Consider the following 26,317-nt stretch of genomic DNA (forward strand, 5'->3'; position numbering starts at 1 on the left):
TCAGTCATCTAGTCATGTGTTAATAGCATGGAAGAGGGAGGCTGTAAAATATGACTTGTGGATGGACGGCCATATCTCATTTCTCTGTCTGAAATCAGACACCAACCCTGGATTACAAAGGGCTCTCTCTGCCTTCTGAGCCAGGAATGATTTTTCTCTCAAAATAATTAGCTGCATTGTTAATGATTGGTGATGACTTGGTGTTCCGGCTAGGCAAATGGAAGATGTAAGGTAATATGCAGGACCATCAATTATGCAGTTCAGAGCCCCTCCGTGTCCTAGCTCAATCAAGGTGACGTATGCCACCCTTGTGTGGCAGTGGCGAATGCGAATTCAATTAGGTACAGGTCAGTATGTGCTCTTTCCTGGTGTATATGTTGTAATGCATGCATTACAAGGGCTGTGTTAGAATGCCAACTAACGGTATGTTGGAGGACATTTATCTTCATTTTATTAGTGGGAAATGAGTACTGCCACATCCCTGTTCAATTATTAATGTATTTAACACTTCTGCCCTCTGTTGTGTCACTGCTGCTGTCTCTTGGCGACTCAGTGTGCCTGGTGCTACCAATGTCACAGAAGTAGGTGCTAATGACCTCAGATTTCTAAGTAGGCCATGCCCTCAGGAGTTGACTAATAAGGACAACACAGAACTGGACACAGATCTACACCTCATGTGTTAAACTGATTAACTTTCCAAAACCAACACTCATGCCTGTCACATGAACATACTGCATAAATAGATAGATAGATAGATACTTTATTGATCCTCAAGGGGAAATTCAAGGGTCAAAGTAGCATACAGACATAACACACAACATGCACTTTAAGCAGAAATGGTAAACATAAGTATAAGTATGAACATATAACTAAACTCCACTGTACAATAAAGACAGTAGAAGATAAGAAAGATAAGAAGACTAACAAAACAAAATACTAAATACACTATATACTGTAAGTTAAATTAGGAAAGTCCAATGTGCTTGAGGGTGATCAAGCATAAGACGCTTGTAGTGACAGGGCCGGGACTGGTGAGGTGCTAAAGGGAGTGAGTGTCATGGTGAAGGTGCAAACAGTAGTCCAACCATAGTCCTTAGTTATGTGTGCCTGGCAAGGTGCTCAAGAGAGTGAGTGTCATGGTGAAGGTGCAAAAAGTAGTCCAACATTAGTCCAACAGTGCAACAGTGCAAGAGTAAGGTCTAGAGACCAGCATAAATAATATAGACAAATAGGAGAGTAAAGTATAATGTAGACAAGGTAAAATAGAAAACTATTTCAGTGCAAGAACAGGTTGAGGTAATAGGGTTATAGCCAATACGAGAACAAAATATAATTTTCATCCCGAGAAGATATATATTTTTTTCAGACTGGGTTCAAATATGATCCTGATCTTCAACACTAGAAAGACTTAACATTAGTGTGACTTCCATTGACAGTAACCTGGGTATAACCACTTCTCATAATAAGATTGAGAATGTGTTACCCTCACTTGTACAGCAGAGGGCAGCAACCACCCATGGCCTCACATGAGTGACGCTGCCTGAAACCTGAACACTGCCAACAGTCCACAGTTTTCTTAAGTGATGACATTTGATCTCCACCTCTGACACAGAGATTATGTCATGGTTTGTCTGTTTGCAGGATTATGCAAAAACAAGTGGTCCGATTTTTAGGAACCTTGGGGGAAAGCTGTAGCATCTGGCAAAGAAGAGCCCATTGCCTTTTGGAGATGTTCAATGGGGCAACATGGCACGTTTCAAGTTTCACTTTCGCTAACGTTGCATGATATGGATTGCATTTGGCCTTGATGCCCTTCTATTTGTTTAAAAGTAAGCATTTAGGTATGGGGGGCACTAAGCTCTTTACCAAAGGCAGACAAATAGGCTGCAACTCCTCATGTGCTCTGGCAGTAGACTCCTCACAAATCTGCCTCTGGTCTCATTTAAATTCACACCAGGTGAGGGTTATATGCGTTTTAGAGTATGCTGCTATTTGTGGGCCTTGCAGGCAAGTCATCCCGATAGAGAGATACACACTGCCCTCGGCAGTGTCAAGATGGTCTGGACACTGTTGTAAAGTGCGGCCGTGTATGAAATTGAGTGGCTTCACGAGTGACCTTAAGTCAGCGTGACTGAAATTGTTGGACCACTTATTTACTTTACCTGAGTAGCATCTCTTACCTGTCACAGTGTGGGAGAACCGGCCATTTTGCCATGACCGAGGGTCAAATCCTGAACAGTGTAAGACAAGTCACCTATAATCATCTTCCTAGGTGTATTGTCTCAACTGGGATGTGTGTGTGTGTGTATTTCTATGGATGTGTTTTGTATCAGCAAAATACAGAGAGAGAGAGAGTGTGAGTTGTTTTTAAGGGTTATTACTATCCCATCAGTATGGAAAACAGTGGGGAGTCCTGTGTGGGCTGTAATCAGTTACAGTGGCAGGTAGATGCAGAGTAATCATTTGCACAGATGGGGTGAAAAAAGTGGTGAAATTACCCAAAGCCTTTCATTTTGGCATTATTTAGATGCAAATATTCCCATCTGACATTTTGGTCAAACCGAGGAGTGAAATCACACCTGTGCTACAAATGCTTTCACAGTGAAAGTAAATTTGTTGGGTGAATAAGTGAAGGCTACAGTATTTAGGACAATCAAGCTGTCATAATGAAGGATTAATGATAATGAAGTTAGACTAGTGTAGGCTATCCAGTAGGCCTATCCTAGGCTTATTTGCATGGGGATATAAAGAGTAGCCAAATTTAGAGAATGACTAAAAATATAGTTGCCTACTGAAGCTTAGGCCTATGTCTTGTAGCCTATGTCTTTCCTTTAAAATCTTTGTGAGTGACTGCTTCCAAGTCTATATTCAATATTTGTAGCCGAATTAACCATTGACACTAATACCAGTCCCATAGATTATACAAAATGCTGGCTGTATAACCTGTTTAATAAATGATAGTTTTTCTTTAGTCTTCAGTCTTAAATCTAAAATTCAGAATTCATTTCGAGGGGTGCTACGGGGAAGTAAAATAATAGTCATATGATAGGCTATGTAGCCTAGGCTATGTTGCAGCAAGACCCAAATAATTCACGGACAGCCTTGGAGACACTTCTGAAAATGTTGAAACAGTATTCAAAAGCACCTACCAATAAAAGTAAGTTAAACGCCCTTTTCTCAATAAATGACTGATTATTTGCAAAAATATATTCAACAAAATTCATGACAGAGGTACTAGCTCATTTGCATATAGTTACCATGGTGACCGTGGTTTCCTCCCAATGTAATAGATGTTATGATTAGCAAAGTTTCTGGTAAGGTAATTTAGCAGAAGCATTCAAGATCGTAACACTACTGGACACTGACCTGTGTAATTTATATAAAGTGACCTTATACGCTACACATGATTTTTCTCACGGTCATTGGCTGATAAGAGATTTTTCACAGTGCCCGCCCAAGGTAAGCCTGGGGTTGCAGTGCTTTAAAATGACAAGTTAGCTGGGCATGCAAGTTTGACAGTTAGCCTTTACGTCAGATATCAACGAGACAAGTTAGCTTTTATTTTGAAGTTGATGGCCTGATGGTGAAATGTGTTTTTCGATAGACAAAAACTCTTAAGATTGATGATCTACGACCAATGGAAATTAATCAAAGAAGCGGGTCTGCGGGAGTTTTCACTGAAGACGCCTTGCAGTGGTGAAAGTTGGGTAAGCTGCCTGCCTGTAACGTTATACTGGAATCCCTTAACTTAATGCATAAATATTAAAGAAAATGTACTCTTATTCAGTAATGAGATTGACCTAATTAGACTATTGCACATACGCACTGATTTGAGTCAAAGTTACTTGATAAAGTTCCAGGTGTTGTTGTTGTCCTAGCCTACCTAACGTTACGTTACTTGCCACGATAAATAGGACTTACTAGTATCCAAACGTTGTTAGCTTAACATTTGGCAACATTTTGCATTAAAAGGTTTAAACTTTAAACCATGACAAACGTTAATGCCAAGAAACTGTGAAGTTACTGTAACTTAAGTTATAGACTAGCCTACGTGATAGGTGGTCACGTCACGTGCTCAATAGAAAGGCATCACTGATCTTGCTTTATTTCATTCAGTCACAACATCTACTTTTTCAACGAAAATATATTAACCTGTATTGCTCAGTGCTGTTCTGTGTGCGATCTCCTCTAACGTCTTTTTTAGTGAATAATGAATAAAGTGACCAAGAGAGTGGAGTCCATGTCTGATGTCTAATAATTGTCCATGTGTGATTGTGTTAGCACAATGCCAAGGAATGTGTAACTTGGCACATTTAGGCCACATCTCTCATGATGATGTTTTACTGGCTTTACTAGATTTTGTTTGCATGGTGTCGAATCTAGAATGCTTAACTGCATGTCTATGTTGCAGTAGCTGTAAAGTTATTAAAATGCAAAGGAAAACAATAAGCCTTTGGAAGGCAATAACTAGTGCCAACCATACACTGATGGGGTCTATACAGTGCCATATAGCCTAATAAGGTTTTAACCTGCGTGTGCATTTTTCAAAAGTGTTTCAAATATGCTGGGTGACATTATTTTATTTATTTTTTTCTCAGCAAGAGACTTATTGGCCTCTGTTGAACCATTAATTACAGTCATGAGCATTCATCCATTAAACCAAGTTTTCTGTGAAGTTAACTTCCTGGCTGTGTATTGCATTTAACCCCTGAAACGTCTGACTTTTTTTTTTTTTTTTTTTGGGGTAGTGCTCGGGCACAAAGACAAATCTGTCCATCCCCAGGGGCTGATTGGAACTTTAGGAAGATGGTGAAACAGGACACCCCCCGCCGCACCCTATCCAGGAGTTCCAAACGGAACTCCCAGATCTCCAGCCTGAAGGACCTGACTCTGTTGGACAGGACCAAGTCAGAGTCCAGAGCGGGCAGTGCCTCGGGCAGCCTCCCGGTGTTTCACCCAGGCGGAGAGGTGGGCTGGAAGGGCTTTCCTGACAGGGTGTACGTCCTCGCCGCTGCCATCTTCCAGAACACCCACGTAGTGAAGCCCGCCGCCCACCGCCTCATCAGCTTTGGCAAGAAGACCAGCGGCTCCATGCCCGTGGCCAAAGACGATGTGACGCAGCGCTGTGCCTATGAGCTCGCCTTCAACGCCCTCAAATGTAAGCAAATGTTTGTGTGTTTGTGTTTGTGTTTGTGTGTGTGTGTTAGTGTTAATTTTGTTACCTATTTTTTAATTTAGTCTTAGTCTTAGTCTTGTGACGAAATGTCCTTTTTAGTCTTTGTCATATTTAGTCATTCAAATATCATTTTTGTTAGTCAAGTTTTAGTCGACTAAAAGTCTCGTCATTTTAGTCTAGTTTTAGTCATAAGAAAACTAAAGGTATCTTAGTCTTAGTCAGTTTTAGTCAACACATTTTAGTCTTTTTTTATAACAAATTATTTCTGATTACCATTTGAGTCAAATAGTGTTTCACACATCTCAATTTTCCAACAATATTGTGTGTCCACAGGGCTACTCGTCTGTTATAATTACTCATTCTGATTTTTTGTCAGTCAGTATGTTTACATGCACAGGTAAGTCGAGCTACAGTTATAGCTCGGCTGGGATTTGACCATAGACAGTAAAGATTACACTGGACCACTGTCTTATTAAGTAGACCAGTGTTTCTCAAAGTGTGGTCCGGGAATCACTGGTGGTCCATAAGCTATCTCAAGTGGTCCGTGAGCAGGCGTGGTAAAATATAATATAGATGAGTTGTTTGCAATATTGAACCAACTTGTATGTAAAAACAGTTCTGCAACACTGTCTATGTAAGATATGCCAGTTTAAATCATACAGTATGAATCCACACAATAAGCAAAGTGCAAAGACAAAAAGCAAGGTGGTTCAGTGAGTAGGCCTATAGTGTAGACTAATTATAGGCTACTGTTGAAGTAGGTCTAATCTTTTTTTTTTTTTTTTAGCTAGGGTTAGTTAAGTGGTCCTGAAACTGAAAAGTTTGAGAAACACTGTCGAGACCAAAGTATTAATGTTTTACTCCTCCTCGCTAGATGGCTTATATCGCCCAAACACAACACATTCCCCAAACAGACTCTCCATCTTAGCCATAGCTAACTTGCTAGCTTAACTTTCCATATTAGCTTACTTGCTAGCAAACTTTGCATCATCAGTCTAACTAGTTAAATAGTTGACATTACATGATGAACATTTTTCGTATGGACATTCTGGTGGATGTTAATTTGTATGAGAGAAGCTTCAACTTCTGGGTATGTAGCATTGTGGCATAAAGCTTAGGTAGTTAGTTGGTAACTCTGGCAGAAATCTCCAGTGTTCTTGTTCCATGTAGTTTCGTGTTGCAGCCACAGGGTTGCAGCAACAGCACGTAGACTAGCCTACAGGAAAGCTGTTGCGTATGAACTCATTCGGAATATTTTGAAAACATAACAGCTAGATATTCTGTCTTCTCATTTTGTAGACGAAAATGAAGAGAGATTTTATCTTAGTTCTTATTTCATGCAAAACATTTTAGTCTCGTCTTTTTAGTCAACAATAATTCATCTTAAGATAGTCTTAGTCAGTGTTTCAGGACATTACTGCCGTCTCGTCATCGTCTCGTCTTAGTCATGAAAAAAAAGGTTGTTGACAAACATTTTTCCTCTCGTCTCGTCTGACGAAATTAACGTGTGTGTGTGTGTGTGTGTGTGTGTGTGTGTGTGTGTGTGTGTGTGTGTGTGTGTGTGTGTGTGTGTGTGTGTGTGTGTGTGTGTGTGTGTGTGCGCGCGCGCGTGTGCACATACATATGTATTTGCATTTGCATTTGGACTCTTTTATTTTTGTCCTAGAAGTCAAGCACCCAAAAAATTGCATCCCCTCCACTCTGTATTCAAATGACGGACAATTTTAGAGGGGGAAAAACAAATAGCAAACGGATGGCTATCTGAAAATAAATGAGAATAGACAGCTCAGGGGAACTGAACAGAGTGTTTGAATGGAATTGAAGACGGCTGGAAAAAGAGGAGGCATGTGGGAGGAGGAGAGGGCCACAAATCAGCTGAGCCCATAATCACTTATCTGAGGGGCCAGAAATGCTTTGGGTGCTCCGATTCACAGGAGGGTGGTCGCCCAGGCGATAAGAGGTTATTAGATGATGTCTGCAGGAGGCAGGAGGGACCGTTGGCAGGGGACGGTGTGTGTGTGTGTGTGTGTGTGTGTGTGTGTGTGTGTGTGTGTGTGTGTGTGTGTGTGTGTGTGTGTGTGTGTGTGTGTGTGTGTGTGTCGGGGGAAGGGTGGGGGAGGGGTGATTGATTGCTCTCTCCCTATGTGAGGGGCACATGTACTGTAGGACAAGCGAGGACAGCAAGTGAGTTTGTGCTATCCATCAGTGTCATTGTGCTGGATTAACAGTAAGCCTACGTTTCCCATGATACCTTGCTTGGTTTGCTGACACTCTCAGTATTCTCGGTACAGCCCCCTCTATACGCCAGACTCAACCTACTGAAAATCTCTTAGAACGTAATTGTTTTTCAGGAAAACGAACAGTGTTTTTTCTTTAGGTAACTCATATTTGTCATAGCTAGAGATGGTACAAATCCACTACTGCTGAACACACTAGAGAGTCTAATGAAAGTTTAATTGCATTGATCAATATTGTGAAATGAACAAACAACAATGAATAGACTAGAATTGATCCTGGCCTGATTTTGTCTCATCGCTGTGTGCGCGTGCGTGCTTGTGTGTGTGTGTGTGTGTGTGTGTGTGTGTGTGTGTGTGTGTGTGTGTGTGTGTGTGTGTGTGTGTGTGTGTGTGTGTGTGTGTGTGTGTGTGTGTGTGTGTGTGTGTGTGTGTGTGTGTGTGTGTGTGTGTGTGTGTGTGTTCGGTGTGAGGCCCACAGATGTATATGACATGACACACCTGGGAGGGAGATTCTTAATCTCCCTATATCTGCAAGCGGCCAGTCCGTGGGTTGGATCAATATGTCTGACACATGCAAGCATACCACACACACACACACACACACACACACAAACACACACACAGACAGACCTCGGTCAAATACCTTGCAGGCGAATGACAATGATCCAAAATCGAATTGAGGTAGATTGTGTAAAAAGCGCTTAAGTGGCAAAAACAAGGCTGGGTGAAAATGGCAGAGTATTTGTATGGATTATCTGATTATTCCCCTTATCTGCCCTGTGCCACAGGAGCGCACTCATAGGTGGGATGCAGATGCTGATGAGGAAGTGTTTACAACCCTCAAAATGAATAACCATAAATCTCCCTCCAGAAATCTCTGCCTATTGTTTCCCCTTGTCAACAATCTTTCTCTCTTTCTCTCTCTCTTTCCCTCAATCTCTCGCTTTCTCGCCATCTCTGCCTCGTTTCTACTTACTTTACTCTTTTCCAGCACCCTGTCTTTTTCCCTATTCATCCATCTTGCTCTGCTTTTCTGCAGCTTTTCCAATGTTCAGTGTTTGTATTCTCCCTTTCCCCCTTTCACCTCTGTATCTCTCTTTTCTCTCTTCTCTCTCTCTCTCTCCCTCTCCCCTTTTGTCTTCATCAGATCCTGCATGTTTCTGACTACCCCATGCATTTTTCCATTCTCCATTTCTCCGCGTCTCTTGTTCTCCATCAGTTCTTTCTCACCCTCCTCCTCATCCTCTCCTCTTTTTCTCCTCTCCTTTTTTCCTTACGTATTGCCCTTGACCCTTACTGCCCTTTTGATTCCTGCTTTTCATTCCATTTACAGCCCATGTAGCCTTGGCATTTTGCGTCTCCCTCTCCACCCCTCGCACCATCACACCACACAAAATATGTTGGGCCTTTTTTCCCCTCTTTTGCTTCACACACACACACACACACACACACACACACACACACACACACACACACACACACACACACACACACACACACATGTGCGCCTCCCTTTTCCAACATTAGGTAGAATTACTCAATGTAAATGAGTCCAGGTGTGAAACGTGGAGGGCACCAACTCTACTGGGTGGGATGACCTTGCAGGCAGGAGGACAATGCCGTCCCCAGGGGGGTGATAACACACACACACACACACACACACACACACACACACACACACACACTCCCCACTCCATCTCTTGGCAGCAAAGGGCCAGGCCTAATGATCATTTCGGCAGGTAATTCTCATGCCGCCTGGCGCGCGCAATCAATTTGTAACCATTGATACACTTGCGGGGGCAATTGGAAATGCGTAACGGGGCCTTGCGATCTGATCGCACGATCGGAGCACTGCGTCGGAGAGGTTAGGGCTAAGAAACAACTGAACTCGTGACCGACGGGGCTTTTCTTGTGAAGAGAGAAATGGAGAAAAAAAACACAAATGAGGAAAGGTAGAAGAAACAGGAAAAAAAAAAGAAAAAAGACATCAAGATGTTTTATTACCATGTTGCCCTTGAGGTAGACTAATGGTTGCTTTTGGCCGAAACACTGAAGTAAATATCAACCCTGTGTTGCGGAATAATATGTAAGCCATCTACCGCCGCCCTGATTAAAACCCGTCGCCAAGTGGGGACGTCTCCCCGGCAGTGACCTCATCCGATGATGGATGTGTAATTGGAAGGAGAGAAGGCAGAGCACACAGACCGATAAAAAGGAGAAATAGGAGCTCAGTGAAATGTATTCATCTGTCAGCGTTTTTTTTTTTCTCTCTCTCTCCTCTCCTCCTCTCCTCCCCTCCCTCCCTCATTCTCTTGCTCTCCTGCGCTTTTGTTTCTCAGTGGTCATCTATCATGGGCCATTGTGTTGGAGCAGGACCTGGGCCAGGAGTGAGGACATCACCACAAAGTCCTGATCTGCCTCGAAAAGGGCAGCGTGTGTGCTCGGGCTGAGACGTTTGTGTTTGTGTTTGTGTTTGTGTGTGTGTGTGTGTGTGTGTGTGTGTGTGTGTGTGTGTGTGTGTGTGTGTGTGTGTGTGTGTGTGTAGGCGTGCTTGTGGCGTGTCTGAGAGTGTGTGTCTTGTGCAATACGCACTTGTGTGTTGTTGTTTTCCCACTGTTTTGTGTTATTTCTTCAACCACTTTAAAAAAGGAAAGAAGGGCCCTGCGAAAAAACGAGAGGTGCAGAAGTGGGGCTAGATATATAGATAGAGATGTGGAGGGGGCATTGAATATGGCAAAAGAGCTGAGAGTGTCCTGTGGTGATTTTGATAAATCCCTCTCCAGGTGTGTTGATCGTTACAGATGAGTGAGGTTCAATCGCTCATCCATTAGCGTGGCCAGACATCGTGTTTTTTGCCCCCTCTGTCATAAAAATATGTTGAGGAGGTGTGAAGAACGTCCTCCATAAACTTGATCAATTCTTTGCTCTCTCTAACTCTCTCGCTCTCTCTTTCCTCGTTTTTACTCCACGTTTATCTCCCTCTCTACCTGAGCTGGCTGGCTGGGCGCCAGGACCCCATGGGATTTCATGGAGGAGAAACCAAATGACCGTGTGCAGTGATGCTGAGAGCGTTTGTCCGACCCCCCGCTCCTCACCCCACCCAAAGTCCAGACTGCACACTGACTCCGTAATGCAATCGCGACCAGTTCTACCTCAGCAATTATAAAGCTAATAATGACCACAGTGTTGGCGTTAATGACTGTGAGCAGACTGGCTGGATAGCAAAGCCCAGCGCCATCTATCATTAATGCTAGTCAGGGGGGGGGCTCCTCACTCAAGGACACTATTGAAAGATGGTCTTCCGTGAGGTTATGTTGTATCCTTGTATTTTGTTTATATAGGTCTATGTCTATTTGTCTATATGCATAGTTATATTAACAAAGGCTACCAAGGCTAAAGGTGGCACTTTACACACTATGGTTTACCTGTGATGCTGACAGGAAAATGTTGTGATGTTGTGATGACCATGGAAATCACTCTGTAGTCATCCGCCTGTGATGGACAGGTGGGGAGATCCCGTGTGTCACTCAAGATTATGGGCTAATCTGCTCAGTTCAGACACCAAGGTTTTTGGATGGCCTTCAATCTCTCACACACACACACACACACACACACACACACACACACATACACACACACACTTACACACTTTCTCTCTCAGTCACACACACAAGCGTACCCCCTAACCTACACACATTTCATTTTGGCATTTGCAGAGAGACCCAATTTCATATTTTTGCTAGAGTAGACACAAGCTGCAAATATGTGTGCATCTGAATATTGGCTAAAGGCATCCTCCTTAATGCTGAATATTGAGTGAATTCCCTGGACAAACATCTTGGAAGGTCTGAGGGATTGGCATCCTTAAATCCTACCTGGATAAAATGGATTTTGCTCTTCCTTTTTTTCTGTCATTCTACTTTTTTTTTACCCTCACCTCCTTCAATGTTCATACATAAAAATTCAGTTTTCTGTGCAGAGTGTTTGAGAGGGTATTGGGCTTTTGAGGGAACCTGCTGTTCTGGCACACAGATGTTCTCTTTATGATAGCTGCCCAGAGGAAATCTGATTCCAAGGTTGAGGTTTTGATGGTGAAATGCATTGCAATCTTCTGTCCGTGTGTAGTATATCAGATTGGATAGCTATTCGGATCAGGTATGCAGCAAGTTTTGATTTATGTGCACACATTCTGCCTTTGTGAATCCCTGTGTTTGTACGTTGTGAATGCTAGTCTCTGCCGCCTCATAAAATATCAGACACATCATAAAATAGGGCGTGTTTAAAATTGATTAACATTTCATAGTGTCCGGCCAGAGTTTAGTGGATGTTAAAGTACTGTAATTAAGATTCTCTTCCTGCATAGAAATCCTCCTTCATAAAGGATTACCTGCGCCGCTTTCAAAAGTGTCCCCCATAATCCCGACTCCCATTATTCGATAAAATCAGGATTAAATTCCTGATTAATTCGCCTTCATTAAAGGGCCTGGTCCTGGCGGACTCGGCTGAGGCATGTGCTTTAAATGAACCTGTCTGGGTTTCTCTGGCCATATAATTGAATGTAGTGATTTCTGTGATAAGAGTAATTATTTCCATGAAAGCAGAGTGATTGGAATTTTATCTAAAGGTGTTCCTCAGGGGCCACCGTCCGCCCACCCACCCGCCTTTTGTCCCAACCCATACACACACACCCGGTCAGAATGACTAGCTGACCTTTGACCCCAGAGTTATGAGGAGCCCATATTAGAGACGAGTAAGGTCACAGGGACCTCCGTCTAATAAGATTTACCTTTTGCGCGGTATCATGATGAGGCCAGAACTTAACTGTCTTGTTGCTCTCCACCCCCATAGATCAAGAGCTGCTGGAGGACATCATGATTGACAGCTGCTTTTACCTCTCTCAGCCAATGGTGAGTGCCAAGCCAACACGACGACCAGTGAGTTTTGTCACACAAAACAAAATTGGACTTTCTTTCATACAAAAGATATGCACAGAAATATTGAATCAGACTTACTGTGTTTTTCAATTGCATAAAATATCCCTGTAGCTTGACTGGCTCAACCAGGGACTCAGACACCAAGGTCGTAGGCTTAATACCAAAGGGAATGTTACACAAATTAACATGTATTTCTGGAAAGCACTGTAACTTTGTACAAAAGTTGCGATAAACGTTTTTTTCCCCCCTAAATGTGATGCAGTTGTATTAAATAGCAACATAGCGATAGCATGTACAGAGTGTGGTGAGCACAATTAGCAACCCCGGCATCATACTGCTCGATGCTGAGCAGGAAGCGAGCGCCTCGACTCAGCGGGGGTGGTGGGTAGCAGCGAAGTTAATCACAAACCCCACATTGTAATTTGCCGTCCTGCAGGAATCAACCCTCATCCATCATTAGCAATTCTGCTCGTGTTTTTTGGCCAACGCTACCTCCGTGGCAGCACCACCTGAACGTCCACTTAGATAGCGTCGGACGTTGAAGGTGGAAAACAGAATGAGTTTAGGTTTTAATGCTTTGTGCGCCACTGACAGCCAATGGATGATGTTAATAAGGACGCGGGTATGCCAGACGCCATCCTGTACCCTCTGTGTTTGGCCTTGTGTGTGTGTGCGTGCGTGTGTGTATGTGTGTGTGTGTGTGCGCACATATGTGTGTGTCTGTGTGGCACCCTTCGCTCTAATCACCTGACAGCACAGACCCCGGGTCGGTGTGGGAGCGGCTGGCCTTAGTGTGGACGGAATGTAAACACATTGTTGACTGCTGGTCCTCTGAGTTGTAGCCTTGAACTCCCACTAAAGTGCCTGTGCTGCATGTTTCTGTACAGCGCTGTGCCCAGACAACTTGTAAAACGGAGGCATTTGGCATTCTTTAAATGAAGTACTTTGGGTGAAGTATTAATAAATTAAAATCTAACAGTTACTTCTATTTGCATCATTTTAATTGGTTTTAAATGCCTTCCTCGTTGGCTCTTATTAGACATGAGGGACATTAAATATATTGCACGGTAATGTACTGTTGATACTCTGGCAGAGTAGAGATGCTTGTAGCATTCTTAAACAGGAGGCCTACCAAAGACACAAGTCTGTGCAAACATGCAAACACACACACACACACACACACACACACACACACACACACACACACACACACACACACACACACTCACACAGTGTCCACACACAAGCATGCACTGTAGAGGCATGCAGAGTCTGGACACACAGAAACACACACCAGTGTGTATGCCTGCACACAGTCACACACACACACACACACACACACACACACACACACACACACACACTCACAGAGCGAGCGTAAAATATGGCCGCAGTGAAGGATGAATGGGCGCTGTGCTGGCGACTTGGCAGGTCGTTATTCTGCATCCTGAGAGAGAGAGACCATAAACTCTAGACACAATGAACCGCTCTTTAGAACTCACTTTGCCCCTGCACCTCCACCCACGCCATCTATAAAGTTCAACCTTGATAAAGAGGGGAGAGAGAGAGGGAGAGAAGAGGGGAGAGAGAGAGAAGCAGAGAGAAGAAGCAAGAGATAGAGGATATAAGAGAAAAAATGTAAAAGAAAGGGAGGATGGAGGGAGGGAGGGAGGGAGAGAAGGTTAGGGACCGACCTGGGAGGTAGGGTGTTAAAAATGACTACTTGCTTGTAAAACAAAGGCCTTCACTGAGTGGAACATGTGTGAAGTAAATTGGGGCTTCAATCTCAGTCAAGCAGAAAATGAGAATTAGGACCAAAAAAAAAGGCTTTTCCTGACAGCACGACAGAGGAACATGCATGTGTGGCCTGCCGACGTGTCAATTAACATGCTGAGACACACAATTGACGCCCGAGCGCTCTTAACTTCAAATCTGTGTAAGCGCTTGACCCCGTGGGCTGTCCCCATGGTAACCCTTCCCTTCCCGAGCAATATGCGGCGGCAGGGGGCGATCTGGTTTCCTCGGACACCGTCCCACATGGGATGCTGTTGTCGGGCGACGGCCAGTGGGAAAAGAACTTCGGGGCCCCAGGTTCCAACCTTGGCAGAGGACGAAAAGAAGAAAAAAAACAGAAAAACGGGGAATGGGAGAGGAGGGGAGAGGAGGAAGGGAAGCCATCCACTCTTCCTAGCGCATAACCCAGACCCCTCCACTCCCTGTTTCCATGTAGGAAAACTGGTGGGGAAAGAGACATGCCCCTCCATTCCCATAGACGTCCATTTCCCATCAGTGTGCTGCATCAGCTAGCATTAGACCTGTGGTGATGCCATGGAAGTGTGTGTGTGTGTACTGAGCAGCACCATCTGTTGGTAATGCCCCCCTCCCCTCTCTCTTTCCCTCTCTCTCTCTCCCTCTCTCTCTCTCTCTCTTTCTCTCTCTCCCTTTCTCTCTCTTTCTCTCTCTTTCTGTCTGTCTGCCTGGAGAAGTGGCAGCCATGGCTGAGCAGGAGGGAGGAGGGTCGGTCGGCGGTCGCAGACATTAACGCCCTCCTCCTGAGTTTAATTAAGAGAGAGTATGTGGGTTGTGGCAGGATGCCTTCCAAATGGGTGTGTGTGTGTATTTGTTTGTGTTGTTGTTAGTGTTTGTTTGCATGTTTGTGTGTGCCTTTTTGTCTGTATGTATGTTATTACAATGCAAGTGCATGTGTGTATTTGTGAAAAAATTGTATTTGTGCGAATTTGCGTTCATATGTGCACAACCATACCTGTGTGCGCGTGTGTATGTGTGTGTGTATGTGTGCGTGCGTGCGTGCGTGCGTGCGTGCGTGCGTGCGTGCGTGCGTGTGTGTGCATGTGTCTCTATTTGTATATTAACACGCCATGCGTGTGTTGATGTTTGTGTTTGTGTGTTTTGAGAGAAAAAAAGACAGTGTATACTGTGTGTGTGTGTGTGTGTGTTGATGTGCATGTCAATGGGTTCGTGTGTGTGTGTTCGCTTGTGCGCATGGGCGTTGCCACACGCGGAGGCCATATCTTGCATGGGAAAGAGCTATGTCTCCCTCGCTGCTGACAGATTTGCCATCCATCAGCCTGGCACTTGATCAATACAGCACAACACATGATCACCCATGCACCGCCTCCTGATGTCTCACTCCGTCAACTGATGAGGGCGTTCTAACAGATGGCGGTCGATGATCATTAGCCCTGGAAGGGCTGCAATATAACAAAGACTGATACAGACGTTATGACATTAGATTATAACAATGTTATTGGAGGAGCATCTATTAATTATGGATATTGATAATGCTTTGCGGGGTGGACAAATCTGGTGGTAAAATCTATGGTTGTGACATTGTACTTTTGCTCTTTCCCTCTCCTCTCCTCTCTCTCTGTCTTTCTGTTTCTCTCTGTCTCTCTCTCCTGTTCACTCTTGTTCTGTCTTGTACACCTCGGTATTCGCACCCTTGTCACCTCTTCTGCACCTCTCCCCATCATCTCTCATTCCCCATCACCTCTCTGCACTATCTCCTTCACTCCTCCTCCATTTCTCTGTCTTATCACACCCTTCATGTCATTTTTCTCTCTTTCTATCTGCCCATCGCTTTTTTTCCTCCCACTTCTCTCTATCTCTCTCCCTTCTCTCTCTCTCTCTCTCTCTCTCTTTCTCTCTTTCTCTCTTTCTCTTTCTCTCTTTCTCTCTCTAGCCGGATGACTTGATGAGTCTGGTGGCTGTCATGCTCTATGACTTCCAAGACAGGAAGTTCCTTCCCCGCGAGCGGCCAGCCAATCAGAGGGAAGAGCCCAAGCCGGAGGTCAGGGAGGTGGAGAAGTGCCTGCTCAAGTAGGTGCAGCATGCAAGCAACTATTATGAAGGACGTTGTATTATGAGATGTGTTACTATTACAAAAGAAGATGTGCCAAATGGGGCTTTTTAAAGTGAATACATTTTTCACCTCAGGGGTGTTAAATATGTTGTGTCTGACCACAGCTTAAGAGGACATCTAAGATATTATCTAGGCTTTGTTCAAGGAAGGTGAAACCATTTTCATGGCTGGGCACGAATCACATTGATCAAAAAGCTTTATCTTACATGTAATCAAGGCATGGTCAGAAGTCTCTTACTGCATATGTGTTTCAGTGAAAACATGTGAAGCGTTTCTTTTCTTTTGCCTTGAAGAACCCTTTTGGAAAAATATTCAGTGCAACTTTCAGCCAGTGGATTTAGACTGGCCATCCCATTATGGCATCAGCACCAAACACATCCACAGCCATGTTACTACAGTTTATTACACCACTCTTCACAATGCTAGTAGAACGCTCCATTGACTTGAATGGGATTTCCCAACGTTCTACGGTAAAATATTTTCATGTAATTACCGCTGCAAACATATAATTACCGCTGTCAATGGCAACAGGTTTTGTGCTGCTGATTTAAATTTTTCATATCACTCCGCAAGTAGTCCGGTTACTTCTTGCATTGGAACTTCATTCAAAAGTGAAAGCAGACGGTTGATCAGCTGTGTTCTAAAGAATGTTAAATTCAAGTTCAGCGTGTGTTGAGAACTATTTGTTTCTCAGCAAAAGCCACGACGAAATGGTAACAAATAAGTGTAAAGAGACATATCATGGAGTTTATTTTTTCGTTTGGGCAAGTAGCCGTATAATAAGCGGGATAATGTATAGAACGCCGGTCATTATTGGGAAAATAAGTCCCTTCAGGGCGAAGCAAGACCGGTTCGCCCTGTCGGGACTTATTTTCCCAATAATGACCAGCGTTCTATACATTATCCCTTACATACTGTAGTGCAGAAGCAGACCAACTGCCTGAAACCATCCTGAACAGAAGGTGTCCAGAGTAGAGTTTATTTGGCTGCTTAAACTGAGGTCTGAGCTTTTGACTGACAGGAACAGAGGAGCAGTCAATGTTGTAAGGGTCCATCTCATCTGTCAGACCAATTTGGTATTTGCACTGAGCTTGTAGGATACTGATGTCCAACAATGGGAAGGATGACAGTGGAGTTGATGGGGTAATGCAGCAGCTGTCAGCAAAAAGCAGACATAAAGCTCTCTCGGAAAGGAGAGAAAAAACACACTTGTCAGACCCTTTCTCCAGTATCCAAAACCTTCTGAGCCTTGAAACATCTCACACAAAATTCTAGAAATGTGTTTTTTTTTTTTAGGGCAGAGAGTCTTCAGGGATCCCAATTGAGAGGATGTGCTGGAGAGAGAGATAGAGAGGGTTCGAGGGCATATGAAAAATAAATGACAACAGATGGACAGAGGGAGTGTGTTTTGTCCTTGGGTCATGTGAATATTTGTGTGTGTGTGTGTGTGTGTGTGTTTGTTGAGTAATGTTTGCTCATCTCCTGCAGGTTTAAGACAAAGCTGGCGGCCTCGCTGGCACGCTGCAGGATCAAACACGACCTGCTGACGATCGACTGCATCCTGCCCGACAGCGTCAGGAAGAGGCAGGAGAAGGCCAACAGCCAGCCCCTCTACGCCTGGGTCAACACGCTCAAGACAAGGTGCTCTTCTGCAGCTTTTATTACAGTCATAGCTCATTGACTCGGTTATTATTACAGTTATATTCATACCTAGTTGAAACCAATTCAGTTATTGAAGGTGCCCTGCCACACGTGTTTCATTACTTTGTGGTAATGTCTGGAGTTCTACCATGGACTCCATAACATGACAGCTTGGATAATTTTAGCTTCATGGCATGAACTTAGCTTGGCTAACGAGTGCTAGCATTGTCCAAATTGACATAAAACCTGCTAGGCTAGCGAGTGCATTAAACCTGTATAACATAGCACTTCCTTAACGGAGAATTCCGGTGTGATATTGACCTTAAGTGTGTTGAAACATGATACCGAGTGTGAACGTATGTCTCATAGCCCATCTCGGCTTGTCCCCTGCACTCCAAAATCTGGCTAGTTAGCGATGCTACCAACAGCTTTTTCAATGGTGGTGCTTCGCATCGGGCTAGCCATGCAAATAAATCACTGTTTTACACCATTCACGAGGCTCAATGTATCTCCACACTTCATTGGTAAACTTCCGAGGGCCCTGACATTTAAAACGAGACATTGAGAACTTTGAAGAAGCACTGGTAGTTTACTTACAAGACGATTTATACAGACAGTATCTTCACGAAGTTTAGCGTTTGCAGCCATCTTGAATTTAGTCACGATAAGTCGAGCGACGAGTAAGAATGAACAGGCATGATAAGGGATCAGATTCCAAAAATAATTCAGTGGAAATGCATGGATTCCAGTTTCTTCCAGTAGCAGCAACTGGAATCCATGCATTTCCACGGAATTATTTTTGGAATCTGATCCCTTATCATGGAAGTCTCTCTATTGAGTGGTGCAGACAAAAAAGAACTGAATCGTAGGCTACATGATGGGGGCGGCAAAGTTTGACGCTGGTGAGTGGAGTGGTTTTGAAAATAATGAAATCTAATGTAATCGAATGTCGGCGCTTATGTGTGGAACACTTCAGGAACAGGATTATTCTCGATTATTAACTCCAGATCAATGACCTGGCCAGGTGCTCCTAATCAAGGTTATCATAAGCAGTGCACCTGAGCAGAGGTCTAGAGAACACACAAAGTGCCCTACCCAACATGCATGCACACTCACGTGATGTATGCTCACACACCATTCTGCCAGTGTAGGCACACTCACACAGACACAAATGATCGTCCACTCATACTCCCTCACACAGATAGCTATCGGTGGCAGAGTAGCCGAGGAGGATATTATCAATCTGCTCTGTGATACAGGCCATGTGATCAAGAACCTGTGTGTGTGTGTGTGTGTGTGTGTGTGAGTGTGTGTGTGAGAGCTGCAGAGGTTAAGCCCAGGTTCACAGCCATTCCCGCTCACTGCCCATGACCATTTCAGCCCACTGGTGTGAAAACCACCTTTTTTTCCCCCCTCAAGACCCCACAGCTACTGCTCACTTAACTCTTTACTGGGCGGAAATGAATTGTATTCCTCCGCCTGGTTTTTTGGCTCCAGGAGCAATTGTATTCCTCCACCTTTGTTCCTCTGTTTGTGTGTGTGTGTGTGTGTGTGTGTGTGTGTCTGTGTGTGTGTGTCTGTGTGCGTGTGTGTCTGTGTGTGGGCCTGAGAACAGGCTAAAGCCAGGCTAAGCTTAGTTAGTCTTCTGTCACTGATTGCATCATACTTTATGGTGGTGTGTGTGTGTGTGTTGAGTTGTGGGCTGCATGTCTGCTGCTCTGTGTGTGTGTGTGTGTGTGTGTATATGTGTGTGTGTGTGCATGTGTGTGTGTGTGTGAGAGAGGGTATATGTCAGTGATAGTTTATTGTTCAGATGTCCTGCTGACATCCCATTAAGCCCGTTCTCTCCTGTTTAACCTCTATAGCTGTGTGATCTGCCTTGTTTTACACCAGCTGGATGTGTAGTTTAGTGCATGGCTGGAGCGTGTGTGTGCGTGTTTGTGTTTGTGTGTGTGTGTGTGTGTGTGTGTGTGTGTGTGTGTGTGTGTGTGTGTGTGTGTGTGTGTGTGTGTGTGTGTGTGTGTGTTGTGTGTGCGGCGCTCTCCTGCCCCGTTTGAAACTGCAGACAGGCGGGCTAGTGGGGCAGTAAATCGCTGGCACTGAGCTCTGGACAGATCCAATCAGCGCCGCAGCAGGGCTCCCTCCTCGCTGGAGTGCACCCTGGAGGTCACCGCTGCCTCCACACAGGGGCCAGAGGAGACCAGCCCCAGCCAAAGCCCACTCACCCTCCTCTCCTCTCTCACCTCTTTACCTCAAACAGCATCTGGGATCAGTTTGTGTCCCCCAACTGCCCACAGAGAAAGTAAAGAAGGTGTATTTAAAAACAGATTCCAGACCTCCTTGAACAGGAGCATTTTTCCTGGATCATGGTGCTGCCGTGTAGTTGGTGGTGGTTGAAACCTTAAAAGCATGGCTGTTTCCAGTTAGGCAACCATAAATATTTCATTTGTGAAATATTGGGTTCAGTGGCATGTCCTTGTGAAACAGATTATAAAAGAACACTTGATAATGTAATGTGCATGTGCCATACATTTAAAATCGTAAAACCATTATGACATGACAGCAGTGTCATAAAAATCTTATGGTTGGAATGGAGCGTCTCCTGGGTCTGTCATGGTTCCTATAGTAACAGCTGCTGACTCTGCCAGTTTACATCCTTATGGTCACATATACATTAATCCCTGCATATCCATGGATCATATTAAATGTTCTTCCTCCAGTTCATTCGTTTAAAGATATTCACGTGTGGCAAAAAGGTTTTCGTTTCCGTTTAGGTATTCACCTAGTTGAGCGTTATTCACTTTTGACTTATGGTCACTTTTGACACTTTTACACCGGGAGAGTTAAGGGTGTGTGTGTGTGGGATGTGAGGCGTTTAAAAATGGCCTGGGAAGCCCCGCTGTCAATATTACCGTATCTATCAGTCTCTCTCTCTCACTGTCACGGAAACGGGTGGAGGGTCAGAGCCGAAGATCTGCATATCAGGTCAGTCCTCCAGGGGCTACTGGGGGAAACATTGGAGGAAGAAATGCTGAGATGGTTTGGATTGATTATTGTGAGAAACCGCAAACAGCACGGCTCAAATCCCCCGTTACAACCCCCCCACCCCCACCCCTCACATACACACACACACACACACACACACACACACTTCTCACCTCAACACACCTTTCTCCTCTCTCCTCTCCAGCCTGTCAAAGGTGCTGGACGTGCTGATGAGGGAGGGCTTTGCGCAGGTGAAATCGTCCAGGCAGCTGGACGGCCAGACCTTCTGTCAGGACCCGCACTGCCAGGACCTGCTGGCGTTCCCTCCGCAGCAGAAGGCCGAGCTGTACCGGACCAAGCTGCTCGGCCAGTACAAGCTCATCGCACAGGTACCACTCCGGCCAAGCTGTTTAAGTCATTACGCAGGTGCCTCACTGTTGTCTCAGCCAATACAAGCTCATTACTCATTAAGAGTCAACTGCGGCCCTAACTTCCCAGCCAATAAAACAGTAACTCAGGTACTACCCAAATTGTTAAGCCAATAGAAAATGAATCAAAGTCCCTAATGTAATGCTCCCTATTTTCACTTTTTTTTTAACAACGCTTCCTTTTAAAGCTTATTGTTTTTCCCTTTTTATTTAGCACTGACTGGCCTCTGACAGATTCAGTTTAAGCCTCTTGTTAGTGCTGAAAAATTGATGTGCTTGTCCGACTATGCGGAGAGATAGATGTCTCATCCAATATTTCTACACACGTCTACAAACATCTCTGGAGAATGCTCCTGTGTTGGCAGGTTCAAAAGGGATACAGTGTGAAATGCATACAGATTGTAAATGTGGAACATTACAATAGTCTCCCGTAATTGAAAAGGCATGAAGGCCATGTCTGCCCCGAGGTCTTTGATGTGTAGCATTATGACGATGGAGTCACTGGCCTTGACACCACCACTGTGCCTTGGACTTCAGAGACAGGAGAAAAACAGCCTTGGTAATGGACTTGCGCTATGTGTTTTGATAGCGAATGAAATGTGTCATTTTTTCGAGTGACAACAGTGTATTAACGACAAGCGTAGATTTGAATGGTGTGACAGTCGCAGTCTGTAGTGTTGTAATACTCAGGCACTCTGTCTGGTCACACTAAAAGACTCGCCAGTCGCAATGCGAAGCAAACCGTCTAAATTTGATTACCAGGCTCAGTTCAATTAAGCATTCAGAACCACTTTCTAACTTAATCATCTCTATCTCATACCCTCCACCTCTCTCTCTCTCTCTCTCTCTCTCTCTCTCTCTCCCTCTCTGCACTCCATCTCTCTGTCATTTTCCCCCACTTATATTTTCCATTTTCTCCTGTGGATGAGAACGACCTTGTGGTCTTTGCCACATCAAAGACATTTACACTGAGCCCAAATTAAGCTCAAATGAAAATCAAATTACAACTGGAAATATTGGTCACGGTGTAGTCCTTTAACCGCTGATATTAAAGGGTCACTCTCTCCTTGTCTTCCTTATCAGAGTTCTAGGGGACAAAAGCCCCAGCATTGTAGATCTGCCTGGCACAGATCCATCTCAAAGATGCAGATGAGAGGAGTTTAAGAAAGTTAAGCAAATCTTTTCTAGTATTTTTTTTATAGCAATTTACCCAAGTAGTCCTTAACATAGAGGTAAGAGTGTTATGTGAAATAATCTGGCTTCATGCATAAACATAGTGGGTCTTCAAAGTTATGACCCAGTACTTTTCCATTCCTGCTCAGCAACTGATAAGGTAAGGCATTAGGGATGCCAAGGACTTGTACTGGATGCTCAATGAGCACACATGCTGATTACGAATGTGTATGCCCCCTGCACTTGCAAGCTAATTGCTCTGTTTCAGAAAGGCTATACTGCGAACTATATAACGTGACACTTCCCTCTTTTCGTGTCATCTTGAAGCTCTGAAACTTCATCAAAGACATTTGCATTTGAGTCTAAATTAAGCTTAAGTGAAAGCCTTGATATTTTAAGTGCACAAGAAAGAAGTCATGGAAGTGGCTAGTGCACTTAAGGGTTCACAGCATTTCATAGAGTAGATCAGGACAGCTGACAGGTCCATGCAGTATAGATGTAGCTGCTGTGTTGAAGTATCTGTGATGTCCACTCTCTGTTTGCTGATGGAGGGTCTGTGTTGTCCTCTCTCTGTTTGCTGATGGAGGGTCTGTAATGTCCACTCTCTGTTTGCTGATGGAGGGTCTGTGTTGTCCTCTGCTTGCAGGACAAGTCCTGCTGTGTGGGCCCGTGGCTGGCAGGGGGCCTGTTGGTAGCGGAGGGGGACATCCTCATGGCCGGTGTCCCGTCCGTCCTCACGGTAGCCCACGTGGCGGCCATCGTGGCCCTTGGCCCCCGGGGGCCTGGCCTCAGCAGCAGCAGCAGCAGCAGCAGCAGCAGCGTCAGCTCCAGTGGACCGTGCAGAGTGTACGTCTGCGGAGGAGACCTCCAGCCTGGACAAAGAGAGGAGCTGCAGGAGAGCCTCGTCAACATGGGCTGCAAGAGTGAGTGTGTCTCTGTGTGTGTCTCTGTGTGTGTGTCTCTGTGTGTGTGTGCGTGCATTGGGTAATTATGCATGTGTATTACAGTAGACGTGGATTACAAATCAAAAGAATGGTTCTACCTTACCTGATTTATTTAAGTTTTATACAGAGAGCATAGCTTGAAGATACTTAACATCAACACTGATGACAACTTCAACAACTGTGTCAAAATGGACAACATCAACACTGTGAGAGACTCTCCTGCCCCTGTTTGACACAGTGTTGATGTTGTCAATGTTAACAGTGTTGGCAGGAGGGAGATCACAGGATAGTCCGCAGGACACTCCTCCACTGTAGTACAATAGGCAGTTTGGGATTTAGAGCCCTTCTCAAGGGCACCTTGATGGTAGTTGGTGAGGAAGCACAGGGGTTTTCTCTGGTCCACTACCCCCCCCCCCCTCCAAGGTTTTTCCCCCCCAGCTGGTGTCCTCCCACAGCATCAGCTATTGCGGCAAACAACTGCAGTTGAATTTGTATTTCAGAAGAGCAAGTGACATGAATCTCAGAGTCAGTGTCCTATTCTGTGCTGTGCTACGATCATATTTGTGTGACTTGAGAAAGCATACAATAATATATTAATGCCACGGCATCATCCTGAGCTTTTAACACTGAGCTGGGTAGACAGACTGACTCTCTCTTTGTCTGTGTGTGTGTGTGTGTGTGCGTGCGTGTATGTGTGCGTGTGCGTGTGTGTGTGTGTGTGTGTGTGTGTGTGTGTGTGTGTGTGTGTGTGTGTGTGTGTGTGTGTGTGTTTATCAGATGTGAAGGTTCTCCCTGAGGCCTTCCAGGCTCTGGATGTGAATGACTTGCGTGTGCAGAGGACCCAGCTCATCCTGCTGACGCCCCAGTGCTCCGTCTCTGCCGTGTGCAACCCTGTGGGCTATCTGCTGCAGGAGAATGGAGGTATGCTGCCCATCATGAAGGCGTGCTCCATAGGACACACTGGCAGGCAGTACGGCTCTATAGTCTTGTATAAGCCTACAGTATTTAGGGTTTACTTTCAACACATTATGGAGGTTGGTGAGGTACTTTTTTTGCCTAAATGGTCTTTCATTTGCAAAATAGTTGTACTGTATAGCTTCTTTTCTGTCTAGGGTTGCATGTGCAGTGCACGCGTTATCGGAGAATTCCAGCGATTTTTCACATAGATCTCCGTTTCTCAAGGTCACCCAATACTGTCAATACGGTGTCAGTAAAGATGTTAAAGATGCCCCCAGAGTGTAGCACTGTAGCTGCCTGGCAGCTCTAGCTGTTGGCTGCAAAAACTCCAGTAGCACCGATTTTTTTTATTCACATTTTTATTTCGTATCGACAGTACTCGGTGACCTCGAGAAACGGAGATCTATGTGAAAAATTGCCTTTAAACCCCTCCGATACAAACTCCCAGTTGAATTGATACTCGTAACAGTGTCAGGGCCTGCCATAACTGGACGTACTGCTGCCATAACTGGACGTACTGTTGCACATTGCTGTGCTGAGCAAGATCTGCAGCAGTACACAATTCTCTGCTGGGCTGTAGGGAGCATCGCAGCCTTGGCTGAGGTCCGTCTGAGATGAGTGTCTTCCCTCTCTAGACACAGAGCTCCTCCAAGACCTATCCCAAGGTTCCATAGCCCAAGCGAAGATCGATGCCCTGGTGGCCCAGCAGAGTAAGGACCTGAAGCATGCCCTCAATTGTAAGTATCCTGCACTGGCCTACACACACATAAACAGTAAATGATAGATATGATCACACACACACACACACACACACACACTATCTGAGATGCCTGTGTCATGACACACAAGATCAAAGAAGCCAGTTGGTGAAGTACACACAGATCAATCCCTGCGTTCTTTGGTCAGTCTTTCATACATTTAGAATGTAGATGAATCCGGCATACCAGTACGCTTATTATCCATTCTCTCTTTTGATGCAGGAAAAACGGCAGCCTGTTGGAGGTTATAAATTCATGCATATCAGATACACTCACTAGTGTTATTGAGCAGAAACCACCTTTGTTTCCCCGTTTGATCCTCGTGGGGCCCGCCTGGTTGCTGTGTTGTTGGTTGTTGCCGCAGCTGTGGGAAGAAAAAAAAATCAAATGAAATAACGCTGGCCTTTTGCATGGACCCAGAGGGTGGCTCATATGGTGTGGTAATCAGGCAGCTATTGAGCGCATGGAGAGGCCAGAAGACTCCCCACACCCCCCCCCCCACGCCGGCCCGGCCCACTCTCACTCGTCCCGATGCTGCAGATCCTCGCCGTGTGCTGTTAATTAACGGCAGGTGGGCATCGATTCCGGCCCAGTCGATGGACGAGAGGGAACGCCCGTCCGCTAGAGTGGAGGGGGGTTGCTGATGCCGTGGCTGCAGTTTGAGTGTGTGTGTGTGTGCGTGTGTGTGTGCGTGTGTGTGTGTGTGTGTGTGTGTGTGTGTGGGGATATGGATACAAATTCTTCTCGTCAAGCCACAGACTTTTTGCTGAAGCCGTGTCTCTGTCTCTCTTTTTCTGTCTGCTTCTCTGTCTCTCATTCCCCTCCCCTTCGGTGGCTTACTGCATAGTTATCTTCAAACATGTTCTCCATGCAAACGTGTGTGTGTGTGTTGTCTTGTGTGGGTGTGATGACTGGTGTGTTGGCAGCCCATGCTGCTGGGCTGTCCTTCAACAGTGAGATCATTAAGGGCAGGTATTTACCTCGGCTGCGGTGTTAAGGTGATGGCCATTAGCATAGGTCTTAGTTAGCACCTCGTCCATGCGACTCCAGATGCCCGGTCCACTCAGGAGCTGCACCAGTAGACCGCCCCTCTGCCTCCCCTCCATTTTGAACTGGATTCCACAGTAATTAATCTGGATGGCAAAATCAAAGTTGTGTCCCCACAAACCAGCTATCCATTACAGTCAATACTGTGGTAGAC

General features: G+C 45.0%; 1 protein-coding gene across 1 annotated transcript in view; it reads left to right on the top strand.

Annotated features, from left to right (window-relative positions):
- The first annotated feature begins 3,287 nt into the window (after positions 1 to 3,287).
- LOC125286831 (putative methyltransferase NSUN7) overlaps positions 3,288 to 26,317 on the top strand; it is a 33,723-nt gene continuing 10,693 nt past the window's right edge. The window contains exons 1-10 of the mRNA XM_048232141.1: positions 3,288 to 3,459; positions 3,605 to 3,707; positions 4,749 to 5,158; positions 12,262 to 12,320; positions 16,051 to 16,187; positions 17,719 to 17,871; positions 21,062 to 21,245; positions 23,104 to 23,380; positions 24,179 to 24,322; positions 24,994 to 25,095. Of these exons, the coding sequence (XP_048088098.1) occupies positions 4,807 to 5,158; positions 12,262 to 12,320; positions 16,051 to 16,187; positions 17,719 to 17,871; positions 21,062 to 21,245; positions 23,104 to 23,380; positions 24,179 to 24,322; positions 24,994 to 25,095 (1,408 nt within the window). The 5' untranslated portion in view covers positions 3,288 to 3,459; positions 3,605 to 3,707; positions 4,749 to 4,806. The remainder of the gene's footprint in view (positions 3,460 to 3,604; positions 3,708 to 4,748; positions 5,159 to 12,261; positions 12,321 to 16,050; positions 16,188 to 17,718; positions 17,872 to 21,061; positions 21,246 to 23,103; positions 23,381 to 24,178; positions 24,323 to 24,993; positions 25,096 to 26,317) is intronic.

This window comes from Alosa alosa, chromosome 21 (assembly GCF_017589495.1).
Source record: "Alosa alosa isolate M-15738 ecotype Scorff River chromosome 21, AALO_Geno_1.1, whole genome shotgun sequence".
In the NCBI taxonomy this organism is placed as follows: Eukaryota; Metazoa; Chordata; class Actinopteri; order Clupeiformes; family Clupeidae; genus Alosa; species Alosa alosa.